The sequence below is a fragment of the Suricata suricatta genome, chromosome 9 (assembly GCF_006229205.1).
Source record: "Suricata suricatta isolate VVHF042 chromosome 9, meerkat_22Aug2017_6uvM2_HiC, whole genome shotgun sequence".
NCBI classification, from domain to species: Eukaryota; Metazoa; Chordata; class Mammalia; order Carnivora; family Herpestidae; genus Suricata; species Suricata suricatta.
In genome coordinates, this window is record NC_043708.1 from 137,535,350 (window position 1) to 137,547,630 (window position 12,281).

The 12,281-nt window shown below is 59.6% G+C and overlaps 1 protein-coding gene across 3 annotated transcripts in view; it reads left to right on the forward strand.

Moving 5' to 3' along the window:
• Nucleotides 1-613: 613 nt before the first annotated feature.
• Nucleotides 614-12,281, forward strand: part of EFL1 (elongation factor like GTPase 1) — an 84,243-nt gene continuing 72,575 nt past the window's right edge. For 2 of the 3 annotated variants that reach the window (XM_029950543.1, XM_029950542.1), the window contains exons 1-5: nucleotides 614-738; nucleotides 3,842-3,909; nucleotides 5,170-5,254; nucleotides 9,855-9,988; nucleotides 11,285-11,422. In XM_029950543.1, the coding sequence (XP_029806403.1) occupies nucleotides 648-738; nucleotides 3,842-3,909; nucleotides 5,170-5,254; nucleotides 9,855-9,988; nucleotides 11,285-11,422 (516 nt within the window). In that variant the 5' untranslated portion in view covers nucleotides 614-647. Of the gene's footprint in view, nucleotides 739-3,841; nucleotides 3,910-5,169; nucleotides 5,255-5,295; nucleotides 5,917-9,854; nucleotides 9,989-11,284; nucleotides 11,423-12,281 lie in introns of those variants that run through there. The other variant, XM_029950544.1, reaches the window with a different exon arrangement.

A 12,281-nucleotide genomic window follows, 5' to 3' on the forward strand; every position in this document is an offset into this window, starting at 1 on the left:
GGGGACCGGGAGCGGCCGCCGCCCGCGGCCGTGGGGTCCCCCCCGGGGCCGCCGGCTCCCTAAGCGTGGGGACCGACGATCCTGGAGCCCGCGATCGCGGGCCCCCAGGGAGGGGAAGGGAAAGCGGACGGGGGTGGGCGGGGGCTCTTCCTTTTCACTCGAGAGCCTGGGGAGACGTCAGTGCACCTGTCGGGCCGGTGAGCGTGGCGCCCGAAACTTTGCTGGGGCTCGGAAGGCGCTCGTAGAGTCGGGGGGAAAGCCAGCGGGAACCGGGGACCGAGCAGCGGGCGGGGCCGGTGTGGGCGCCTCCCCGCCCTCCTGCGGACGCGATTCCCCGCGTGGGGCCGCCCCAGGGCCGTTACCGGCGCCCCCGCCCCGACGAGCTGCGTGACTCCTCGCGGCGGTCCGGTCCCGGAGGGGCCCTCTGCGTCCCACAGGCGGGATGCGGCCTTGGCTCAGAGGCTCGGAGGCGACTCGGCCCGGCCGGGTGTATCCCTTCCGCAGGCGTCCACCCGGCTCCTGATTAAGGGATCTGGGAAGTTTTGTCAGTTCCCAGCGTCACGCGGGAGGGGAGTTAGGCGTTGACGTTTAGCCCATGCGCCCTTTGTAATATATTCCTAATTTTTAGTCCCGGGAGAGAAGCGACCATGGTGCTCAACAGTCTGGATAAGATGATCGAGCTCCAGAAAAACACTGCTAACATCAGGAATATCTGCATTCTGGCCCACGTGGACCATGGTGAGTGTTTTCAGTGGTCAAGGGGGCGTGCCTGCACACGTCAGAGCGGGACGCTGTGGGACATCCGTCGGGACCAATGCTTGCTGAGAAGCAGACATCCCTTTGGAAGATTGAGGTCAGCAATGCCAGCCGTAAAAGCGTTTGAAATGAACACGGCGACCTGGTGATTAGTGTTCTTCCTTGTGGTGTATTTCATTGTTTTTTTTTTCTTTAAAAAACTTTTTTTTAACACTTTGTCATTTATTTTTGAGAGACAGAGACAGAGCATGAGCAGGGGAGGGGCAGAGAGGGAGGGAGACACAGAATCTGAAGCAGTCTTCAGGCTCTGAGCTGTCAGCACAGAGCCCGACATGGGCCCGAACCCGCAGAGCACGAGATTATGAGCCGAGCCGAAGTCGGACACTCAAGCGACTGAGCCTCCCAGGCCCCCCCCCCACATTTTCAATGAGAACTTGAGTTCTTTTTAAAGTAAGCATTTCTCCAATGGCTTTGTGATCTAAAAACGCCTCCAGTCTGGACGTAATGTCTTGAGAGCCTGTGTGATGTGATTCTCTCTGACTCATCGGGTGTGTTGTGACCGCCTCCTAAATTCAAGGGTTTTGCTGCCTGTGTCGGAAAGGTAGAAACTTAGGACTAGGGCACCAGGCGAGGCCTGGAGGAGGTGTGGGCGCTGAGGCAGCACAAGGCGAGGTCGAGGAGTGGACCCCGCGGGTGGGGAGAGCGGGAGGGCCAGTTAATAGGCTTCCCAGCCTAAGGGTGACCCTTGAAGGGGGGCTCAAGGTGGCGGATGGGACCCACCTTCCCTGTGGGAGTGGTGTCAGTTGGGAACAAGGACATGTACAGACGAGACGGGGGCCGGCAAGGGCAGAGCTGGCCAGTGGGTGTGGCCTGCTCCTGGCAGAGGCTGCTCTCTCCACCGCGTCGCTCCCTGCTGAGCAGGCTCTCCAGCTCACACCCCTGCCTCCCCCAGGCAGCTGGCAGGGTCACAGGAGCGGGCCTGGTGGTGAAGGAGCGCTCGGCCTTCTCGTGGGCGTGACCGAGTGAGAGGTGAAAGGCAGAAGGCCATAGCTCACAGAGCCTGTGTGCCGGCTGGCACCAGGGCAGGGCCAGGTGCCCCTGCCCTGGACTTAGCCCGGGGTCAGAGCTCCTTTTCAAGTCACTTCCACCTTTTGGAGTGTGTGCATGCAGGGTGCAGACTGGGGTGAAGACTGGACCTCCCATCTGGGGAGGGGGAGGTTAATGGGCTCACCGGCCAGAAGCCCGTGGCAGGTGCGCTCCATCCTGAGCCTGTACCGAGGGGGGCCGTTTGTAGTAGGGGCCACCGGAGACCAGAATAAAGCAGGGGAGCGATGATAGACACCGTGGAAAGACCGGTGTGGTGGGAGGGGTCGGTGTGGGTTGGAGGCAGAAAGGAGGCTGGTCAGGTGGCCGTGGCTGCAATGGCCAGAGTGCAGCGGCGTGGGGGCTGGAAGGGCGGTGGGGTCACGTTGTAGGTGACCCCTGCTGATGCCCGCGGAGCGAGGTGTCCCTGCCCCACGCTTGTATAATTACGCTGCTCCCATCGTGAGGACATGAGGGTTGACTGAAGTGCGTGTGTGTGTGTGTGTGTGTGTGTGTGTGTGTGTGTCTGTGTCTATGCATTTGCTTTCTGAGTTAAATCACGAGGCAGATCAGGGGTGTCTGGGCCCAGGGATGCAGCCAGAGAGCTGACACATGCTGCTCTTCCGGCACCTGACGTTCTAGGGAGATCTGCCTGCCAGACCTAGAACGAGTACTGCCCTGCTGGGAGGCGGGACCAGAGGCCCCGGGCCTGTGGGGACAGGGGGACGCACGTCCCCGCTGGGAGGCGGGACCAGAGGCCCCGGGCCCGAGGGGACACGGGACGCACGTGCCACACTGAGAGCACGTTACCGAGGCTCTTCGGTGCCTGCTGACCGCTGTCTGGTTTGTTCCTTACCCGTCCCACGGCTTTGCAAGAAGTTCAGAGCGCACCTGGGACTCGTTTGTCCTAAAGAGAAGTCCCTCCTTGGTCACCTCAGCGCAGCATTCTTAAACAGGGTCATCTGTTGGTGCCACTTCAGGTTGTGTAGACTTCGTGGAATCTTGGGTGGAATCTGAGTGTGTGCTGGAGCCCAGTCTTGCTGTGGAGGAGGCCCCGAGGCGTGTGCTGGGTCTGGGGGCTCCGTGGCCTCCGCGGGCGTGCTCGCGGGAGGGGACGAGGGCGGGTTTCCCGGACTGCTTGGCTCAGAAGCGTTTTCTGAGGACAGTGTAGCGGTCTCTCCGTGGGGAGATGGGGCAGGTCACGTTGTGGTGTCCCTCGGTGGTGCCCTCGGTGGTGCCCCCTGGTGTCCCTCGGTGCTGTCGTGCGCCGCGTGCCATCCAGAGGCGGGCGAGAGTGCTCTGCCCTCGGGTTGTCACCCTGAGCCCCCGAGAGCTCCGTGGTGGCACGGCCACTGTCCGGTGATGGTCAGACGAGGACTGTAGTCAGTGCCGTGAACTTGATCAAGTCCTGGCGTAGTTTGGGAACTACGTACGGGACGGCTGGCGGCTTGTCTCATCGCCGAGGAGTCTGCGTCTTGCTCTGTCAGTTGTGCTTCAGGTTCAAAAAGTCGCTCTTTGGGTGAGGGTGATGAGACCCACGGGCGGGAGCGCCGGGTCACCGCCCCCGGGGCGCTCGCCGCGTCCTTCCACGGGACGCTCCCTGCAGGTGAACTCTTCGTTTTTTAAATTTTTTAGTGTTTATTTTTGAGAGAGTGAGTGCACGCGCGTGTGTGTGTGTGTGTGTGTGTGTGTGTGTGTGTGTGGAGGGCGGGGCAAGGGGACGGGGCCAGAGGATGTGAACCAGGCTCCGTGCTGCCAGCGCAGAGCCCAGCGCACCGCGAGATCATGACCTGAGCCAAAGTCGGGCGCCTAACCGACTGAGCCACCCGGGCGCCCCGACGAACTCTTTCAGATGCTTATGTTTCAGCTTCACTCAGTGTCGGCAAATGAGGAATCTTTGCCTACCCAGTTCTTAGGGTCAGAAGTTGCTTCTGTGGATACGATACATCACCCTCCATTTAGGAAAGGAAGTGGGTTTGAATTAATATTGTTATCTTGACAGGAAAAACTACCCTGGCCGACTGTCTCATCTCTAGCAACGGGATCATCTCCAGCCGCCTGGCAGGCAAGGTATGGTGTCGTGTTTGAGAAATGCTCACTCCCTTCCAGTAAGTCCCCGCTGTCCACCTGGCGCTGTGGTCTCAGACGTCCGGGAAGAGTGGGAAGGCCAGTTAATGTGTCTAAGAAGCTGCTCATCTATGTGGCAAGATAAATAGATGCTGAGAAAAAGTCCGTGTGTATTTCTTTATAGTGATGTTTTGTAAACGCAGAAGTGGGTTTTTTAACAAGTGCAGGGAGAGCCCGGCCCAGCCGTGGACGACCCCATGGAGGACGAGCGTGTGCTTTGGGGAGAAGGGGGGCCGCTGGGGGAGCGAAGTGGACGAGGTCGATCAGGGCTGACTTGTGTGCTGTGCTCGGTCTGAGGGGGGCATTGCCTAGAGGCCCCCGGGGAGGAAGAGCCCGGGGGAGAGAGCGTGTCTGATTCCAGGAGAACCTGAAGGCTGACTCGTCTGAGGGTCATGTTGAAAGTAGGGTTTTAGGAAATGAAACGAAAGAGGTGCTTGTTCCTAGCTGCAGGTGTGAGGTCCTGGAATAAGTTAGAAAGACAGAGAAGCTCCTTCCCTTGATGAGTTTCGGACGTGGTCAGCGGAGGCGGCCACAGAGCTCCACTTCCGGTCTGTCGGGAATGGATGAGCCTTTCCATACGTCGTCCTTGGGCACTTGGCGACGTGTGTGTGAAGAACGTACAGCTGCCCTCTGCTTACCACCTCACGCGGAAATCACGCCCTCGGAGTGCTTGTGTGTGAGGGGCCAGGTCATGGAACTTGGGGAAATCATAGAAGAGAGTACTCTGTGACCTTAAGATTTGTTCCATGAGACAGGGAAGTACGTACCGTGATGTAAGTTTGATCAACTCGAGTCCATTTAAACGAGGAACATCTGCTTATCAGGAGATACAATAAAGAGTGAAAAGACCAGCCTGGTAGTTGGGAGAGAATCACAACAGCACCTAGTTGACAAAGGTCTCCTGTTCAGCGGCTGTAAATAACTTCTGTCCAGAACCGAACACATCTGTAATACAACCTTGAAAAAGATGGACAGGAATCTCGAACAAGAGACGCCCCGAAGAGGACCCGGAATGCGTTTGGAACGTGGTGCCGACTCTCGGGGTGTCTGCTCTGGTCCCTGCGCCTCCCTCGGCCCCTCCCACCTTAGATCCATCTGAAGGGCTTTGCGGGTAAAAATCATGTGCTTAGAGCGGACGTCCGCCTCAGACGGTCTGAGTGTGAGCGAGTCCCTGGGAAGTAAGTGCCTGCGGTGTCCCCACAGCTGCGGTACCTGGACAGCAGGGAGGACGAGCAGGTTCGGGGCATCACCATGAAGTCGAGCGCCATCTCGCTGCACTACGCCATCGGTGAGTCCGCTGCGCCCCGGGGACGAGGACCCCGTGTCCTCCGTCCTCTTCTCTCCGGACGAGCGTGTGCTCCGCTCGCCTTGCTTTCTCCTGCACGGGCTGCATCCTGGCCTCCGGTGGTCTGATGTGTCGGGCCGCCCACTTCTGGGGGCAGACGGGGACCTGTGACGGGCACGAGGACCCCGTCCCCCCCCGGTGATGGTACAGGTTTCTCCACCAGGAGGGTCACGGGGCCTTAGCCTCCGTCTCCTGGCTGGATCCCTTGCCTGTCCTGTGGCCTCAGGCTTGGACTCAGAATCTTATTTACTTACCTGGGTTGCCGTGTTCCTTGCAGCTCGCCACCCCCTCAGTCGGGGTGTCATTTAACCGTAAGACTTGCAGGACTTGCTGAGACAGAAAAAGTCATGCAAGCATATGAGATACAGGTGATAGTCACCAAAAAGCCTGTTAGTGCAAGTGATCATCATCACGCCGCAGCCTTCACGTCTGTCTGGGAGAACGGCCGGGTGAACCGATGCCCCGGCGCTCCCAGCGCTCGGAGCTGGTCAGACAGCCGTTTGGTCTGCGTGTGACCAGGCAGGGAGGAAACGTCGACCGGAGCAAGTTGCGGAGTGGACACGTGCAGGACGGGCGGGTGCTGTGGTCATCAGACACGGTGGCGGGTGAGGTGTCCAGGGGGCCCCGCCAGGACCTCAGCTCCCCAGAATCTCCCTTATGTGAAGCTTACGGTTTTCGAAATACTTATTTTTGTACTAGTTGGAAATTTTACACACGTGTATGTTTATAATTGGAAGAAAATAATAAAGTTCCGTTTCGTTTCCTTCCTGGGGGTGTGGCCGTGTCTTGCGGTGTTACATGACTGGCCCTGACCCCAAGGAACGTTCTCAGGGGCGTGAGTGTGTGGTCTGACGTCAGGCTCTAAAACATTGTCGCACTAAGCCGGTTTTGAAGCTCTCGGGGATTCTTGGCGAATCCCTGATGTTTCGTGTCTAAAGTAATGCCTTGTTGTTTTAAAACTACCCCTCACTCTGTGACCCTGCAAGTGGGTCAGCGCTCCGTGTATTTTATCCCCCCCTTACCTTCATGGACCCCGGGAGATGTGCAGCGTGCCTTTCCCACACTCAGACCATTCGTCTCTTTAATGGACGATTCCTCTGGTGTCAGTTTCTGAATTTTGTCTCTGCAGATTTTTGTCACTGCAGCTGCAGTGGGCATTAACCGTGCTGCGGGTTCCTGGTGCGTGTCAGTGTGGACACCTCTGTGTGAGCAGCGGTCCAGGGAGGCCCGCTAAGGGCTAGAGAGCGAATGGTACCCACCCATGAAATACCCCGGGGGCGGGGGGACAGGTGCCATTCAGCCGCAGCAGCTGATGCTCTGTGGGAATATTTTTCAGGAGAAGGTGACTTTCAGATTTTGGTAAAATCTTCCCATTTTTAAACTACTGGCAACTGTTTTGACTTTACTGAAGCACCACGGAGAACAGGTGGCAGCGGACTAGGACGCACAGGCTTTCCGTCCCTAACGTGAGGCGTGTGCTGCTGGCGTCCTGCTTCAGGGGCGCGCGGCCCAGGCCAGGAGGCGGCCAGGGGCGGCTGGAGGCCAGGACCAGGAGGGCTCTGTGCAAGCCCCCGGTCTTCATCCCCAAAGACCAGGGGGGTAAGGGGACTTGTGCCACCGCGTCCCCACGAGGCTGGCGTGCCCAGAAAGGCCCTTCTCCCCGAGACACAGGGCCTTCCCTTTCCTCCTGGAAATGGGAGCATTGAGGCAGTGCCCTGATGGTTGTCTGGGTTCTGGGGCTGGGAGGGAGGGGCTCCGCTGCCCCTCGTCTGAGTAGGCGTTTTACACACATACCGGGTGGAGCCCGAGGAGAGCGCGGTCGGCATGTGGCCGTGGTCCTGGGAACAGCAGCCACGTTCCCAGCTCGCCCCTTTAGACCGGGTCTCCAGGACGCCGGGCCGTGCAGGCCGTGGCTGGTGGCTCCTGCAGCCACCTCTCCCTCCACAGCGGTCGTGGGGGCTGCACACAGACATGTGGGGCCGCGTCACCCATGTCCCCACTCTGCTCATTCCCGCCCGTGATGGAAGCCTCCAGAATCTCTTCCCCAGGCTTCTCTGTGACTTTCATGCCCTCCGCCAGCCTCCCCTGTTCTTCCCGAAGCTCACCCTGCACACCTTCCAAGGGAAACAGCCTCCCTCCGTCCTCCACTTCCCGGCTGCCTGGGACATTAAAAAAAAAAAACAACAAAAAAAGGATTGGCGCTCAGCTGATTAGACCGTCCCTGAAATGAAGGAGCGTATTCCGGAAGGCCTGGGAAGGATGGCGGGACGCTTTGGCAGGGGTCCGTCCCGTGCCGGGCTTCGGGGCCGCGGGACAAATCAGGAGGATCCCTTCGTATGCCTAAAAATTGTACGTCCACTAGCAGGGATCATAATATCTAACGTGATACACCCCACAACCGCTTTTATAGTTGTGTGTGTGCGTTTGATCCTCACGTAAAAAAGCAGACGGCACTGCAGGAACAGGTCAGGGAGGCGCGGCGCGGCTGGAGACAGCGGACCGGTTGTGCGTGCTGGCTTTTGCCCCCTTGGATGGACGTTATGGACGTTGGATCTCTTTTCCCTACCTTTGAAATTTAGTTTGAAGCTATTTGGAAAGAGTTAAGATGAAGGAAGTAGTTGTGAGTCAGAGACCGGCCCTGGGACTCACCAGGGCGCTTTGCATTCCCTCCGTTAGCTTCACTGGGGAAGCCGGACAGGCCGCTCGGTCTCACCCCTTCTCCGAGCCTTTACTAGGGTGTACGTGCGTGGGAGCCTCTTCCTCACCCCTCCACCCCACCACGGCATATCCCAAAGGTTTTTGGTCATGTGATCTCATTTTTCCCATGTTTGCACCTGAAAGCACTTGGCGTATCCCTAGCTTTCTGCTGTCGTCTAGATCGGAACTTGCTGTCCCTGAATGAGTGTCAGGGGGTCTGGGTGTGGATGCGTCATTAGAAGCGTAGAGACAGACGGATGGCTAGACAGACAGGTGGACTGGTCGGTAGGTATGTTCGTTTTTTCCGGGGGTTGTCTCAGAGGTCTGTGTCCCCAGTACGGCAGGAGCACGGCCGTGTGGGAGGCCCGGGGTTTCCCCAGGAGCGCCTTTAAAGTTCTGTGAGGAGTCTGACCGCAGACATGGCCTCTGTGAGTTCTGGATCGGGTCCGGGCCAGAAATCCGTATAAAGCAGTTTGCGTGAGAAGACCAGGAACACCTCGCGCGCGTGCGTGTGTGCGCGTGCGTGTGTGTGTGTGTGCACACGTGCACGCGAGCACACGTGTGTGAGAAGCAGCCTGTGGCTCGTCAGCGGTGGTCTCTCCCACTGAGCCCCAGTGCACCTTGGCCTCCTTCACCTGGTGCTCAGAGCCCTCGGCCGCTGGAGGGGGGCCTTGGCGCCGCCCTGACTGGGGTGGTGAAGTGTGTGTTTGGGGTTTGCTGGGTTTAACTTCCACATTACCTACCGTTTTAAACTGTTTGGTCTCGGGCAGTGTTCTTGGCGTTGCGTTCTAGCTGGACGCCCTTGAGAAAGACACTTAACTCTTCCGTGCCCGCGTTTCCCGCTCCGCGAAGTCGGGTGATTGATGGTGCCGACACCCGCAAAGGGTGGGTGGCTGGTGGACAGAGCTTGGGGCAGAGCTGGGCAGCGGGAGTCCCCGACGTGGGCCCCGGCTCTGCCCCTGCCCTGGGGTACGAGGCACGTCGTCAGGGTGCCCTGCAAGGGGAAGACAGTCTAAATGGGCTTCCAGGGGCAAGTCCAGCCCTGGGGACCGGGGTGGGTCCGGAGCCCGCGGGAGCCCGACCCTGACGTGGGGGCCCCGAGCGCCCGGGGATGGTTCCGCCTCCACAAGGAAGCCTGTCGGGGTAGCTGCATGTGGGGAGGGAGCGTGGAACCTGAGGGACGACTGTTCTCTGCGTGGTTCACGTAATTATGTTCTCGCGTGGCGACTCTGTGACCTCGGGTGACGTGTCCTGGCCTGCCTGGGACCGACTTCGGGGTTAGCGGGTGTGGGGCTGACGGTGGGGTTTGCGAGGATGGGGGCTTTCAGGGCTTGGGGCACAGCCGCATGAGTCGTCACCCTCCTGAAAGCTGAGCACTCGTGTTCGCTGTGAGCCTAAAGGGGGTGAAGTGTGTGAACCCACGGCCCGCACGCAGGGACCCCTCCCGCCCGCTCCCTGAGGGCCCGGAGGGACGTGGGCCACATGCGCTGTGGCTTTCTGCAGCAGCCTTTCCTGCTCGGGCGCTGGTGGCCCAGCTCTTACCCTCGGGCGTTGTTTGGTCCCCGCCTCCAGCCTGCGGAGGGACTGGTGAATGTGCAAGGATGGGGTCCCGTGGGGTTCCGCACCGCGCCTGCCTCCCAGAGGCCTTTGTAGGGGCCCCTTAGAGCAGCGACGTGCGCAGGTCACGCAGAGACGGCCCTGGCGTCGGTCCTGTGGGTGGGGACGCCCTCGTGGGAGCGGCAGCGGCGGATGGAGCCTCTCGGGCAGCGTTAGCTCCGCCCTGCCGTCTCTCGCACCTTCCTTACTGCCGCGTGCTGCACCTGAACCCATGTTTCCCGCGCTGCAGGTGGGGACGAGTACCTGGTGAATCTCATCGACTCTCCGGGCCACGTGGACTTCTCCTCCGAGGTGTCCACGGCCGTGCGCATATGTGACGGCTGCCTCATCGTGGTGGACGCCGTGGAGGGGGTCTGCCCGCAGGTGGGTCGCAGGCTCTGTCGCTGGGCCGGGAGGGCGGGGAAGGGGGTAGGGGCTCCGTGCCGTTCTGGGCGTTTGGTGGGCGTTTGGAGGACGGAGAGTTGGCTGTTCGCCTCGTCGGGTAACGTTCCCGCGTGTGACGGAGTCTGGGCAGCTGCGTCCGGAAGGGATCAACTTCGGAGCGGGGCAGTGTCAGCGACCCCCTCCCAGAGAGGGCCCGGCACCCTGCGGGGCGTGGAATTGAGGGGGACTCGCACGGGAGGCCGTGGATGGCGGGACACCGAGCCCGCTCTCCCCGCCTGAGAACCTCTTCCGTGGCTTCTCGGGGCGTTCCGCCCGCTGCCCCGCCCTGCGCAGTGGGAGAGGGGCGTGCGGTGGGACACGTGGGCCTGCCCCCGGCTCTCCAGGCTCGGATCCTGCAGGGTCTTACGTTTTATCCTATAAAATGTCACCCTTGTATCCTACTTCTTAATGTACCCTTGCATGTTTTAATATTTCAAAATTTTTATTTTAAAGTTTATTTTTGAGAGAGAGACAGAACATGAGCAGGGGAGGGCTGGAGAGAGGGAGACACAGAATCCGAAGCAGCTCCAGGCTCTGAGCTGTCAGCACAGAGCCTGATGCAGGGCTCGAACCCATGAACCGTGAGATCATGACCTGCGCCGAAGTTGGACGCTTAGCCGACTGAGCGACCCAGGTGCCCCAATATTTTCAAAAAAGAGTAATAAAAGGTTTAAGTTACTCAAACGGAGGAAATTTGATAATTGCAAGAAGCTGTGCCACAATTGTGCTGTCGCTTCTCCTCCAAGCCCTGAGGGCTCAGGTCCCCCAACCTGAGAGGTGCAGCCTTCGCCTCCGTGCTGACAGGATGGAGGTGTCAGTGCACCTGCTGTCAGGACGGCAGCACCATGTCCCCTCTGGGAAGGGTCGTGGTCAGGGCGGTGGGCGCAGGCCTTGGAGGGGGTGCTCTGAGTTCTGGGGCCTGCGTGTGGGCAGCACGAGCACTTGTTTCCGGTTATTCAGGGAAGCGTGGGTGTAACTCCACCAAACTCTTCAGTATTCCGCACAACTTGTCCTAAATCAGTCGTCCATTCTGTAAAGGCAAAGACTGTGTCTGGTCTGTGGTCCTTTCCCTCCGCGGCACGGACTTGGGGGGTGGTTAGTGAACACCTGTGGACATGCGTCCTCTGAGCAGTGATAGAAGGGTCTGGAGATGAGCTGATGATTAACCAGGGTTTTCCAATGTGCTTCAGTTGTATCAGATCCTGAGTTTCACGTTGTCCTTTCTGTTTGCAACAGACGCAGGCCGTCCTGCGGCAGGCCTGGCTGGAGAACATCCGCCCGGCCCTAGTGATCAACAAGATAGACCGCCTGATAGTGGAGCTCAAGTTCACCCCCCACGAGGCCTATTCTCACCTCAAGAATATTCTAGAACAGGTATTCCACCCTTCCCTTCACTATTTTAAAACTCGGGGCTCAGGGGAGGGTGGTAAGGCAGGTGGAGTGTAACGTGTCACCACAGATGTCACTTTGACGCAGTGTTTGCACCTGCGGTCCCTACGTGCGGGTCCTCGTGCTGCAGAGGGCACGGGACAGGCCTCCCCGGGGCCCCTGCAGCTCCTGGAGGCCTCCGCAGCACAGAGCATGGACAACGGGATCCGTCCTGTCGTTTCAGATCTTGTAGTTTGGCTCCAAACTGAAGCAATATAAAGAGGCTTTTCAGTTTTGTTTTTTTAACACCAATTTTTAGGTAACATCTTACCCAACCATTCATCTGTCTCCCTAGCAGACATTTTTCCCGGCTCTGTGTTGAGCAGTGAATTGTGGGATGTCCGTCGGGTGATAGGGGTCGTGAATGTGGCGACAGCTCAGAGTCCCTAGTTCAGAGATCACACAGTGTGGTGGGGAGGCCTTTGGAGAACCAACCGAGCGCGGGTTTGAGGGCCGCCCCGCTCAGACCTGACGGGGAGCAGCGGGAGGAGAAGCCCTGCTGCAGGAGCCCCGAGGTGGGAAACGGGGGGCTGTGGCCGGGGCGCTTAGCAGCGGAGGGAGGAGACTACGAGCTGCAAACGCAAGGAAGCGCGATGCGCCGCGAGCTGCGTGTCCTGGGGAGGGCGGCCCGTGCAGCAGCGCTGGCGGCCGGAGTCCAGGGCTTGGGTTGGGCGGACCTGTGTCCAGGCCTGGCGGTTCGGACTGCGGGACCAGGTCGCCGCCGCCCAGCCGACCGAGAAGACTTGCCTGCGGGCGGGAGGAGCCGATCCAAGCCGAGCGGCGCGGAGGAGCGGGCCAGGGGGTC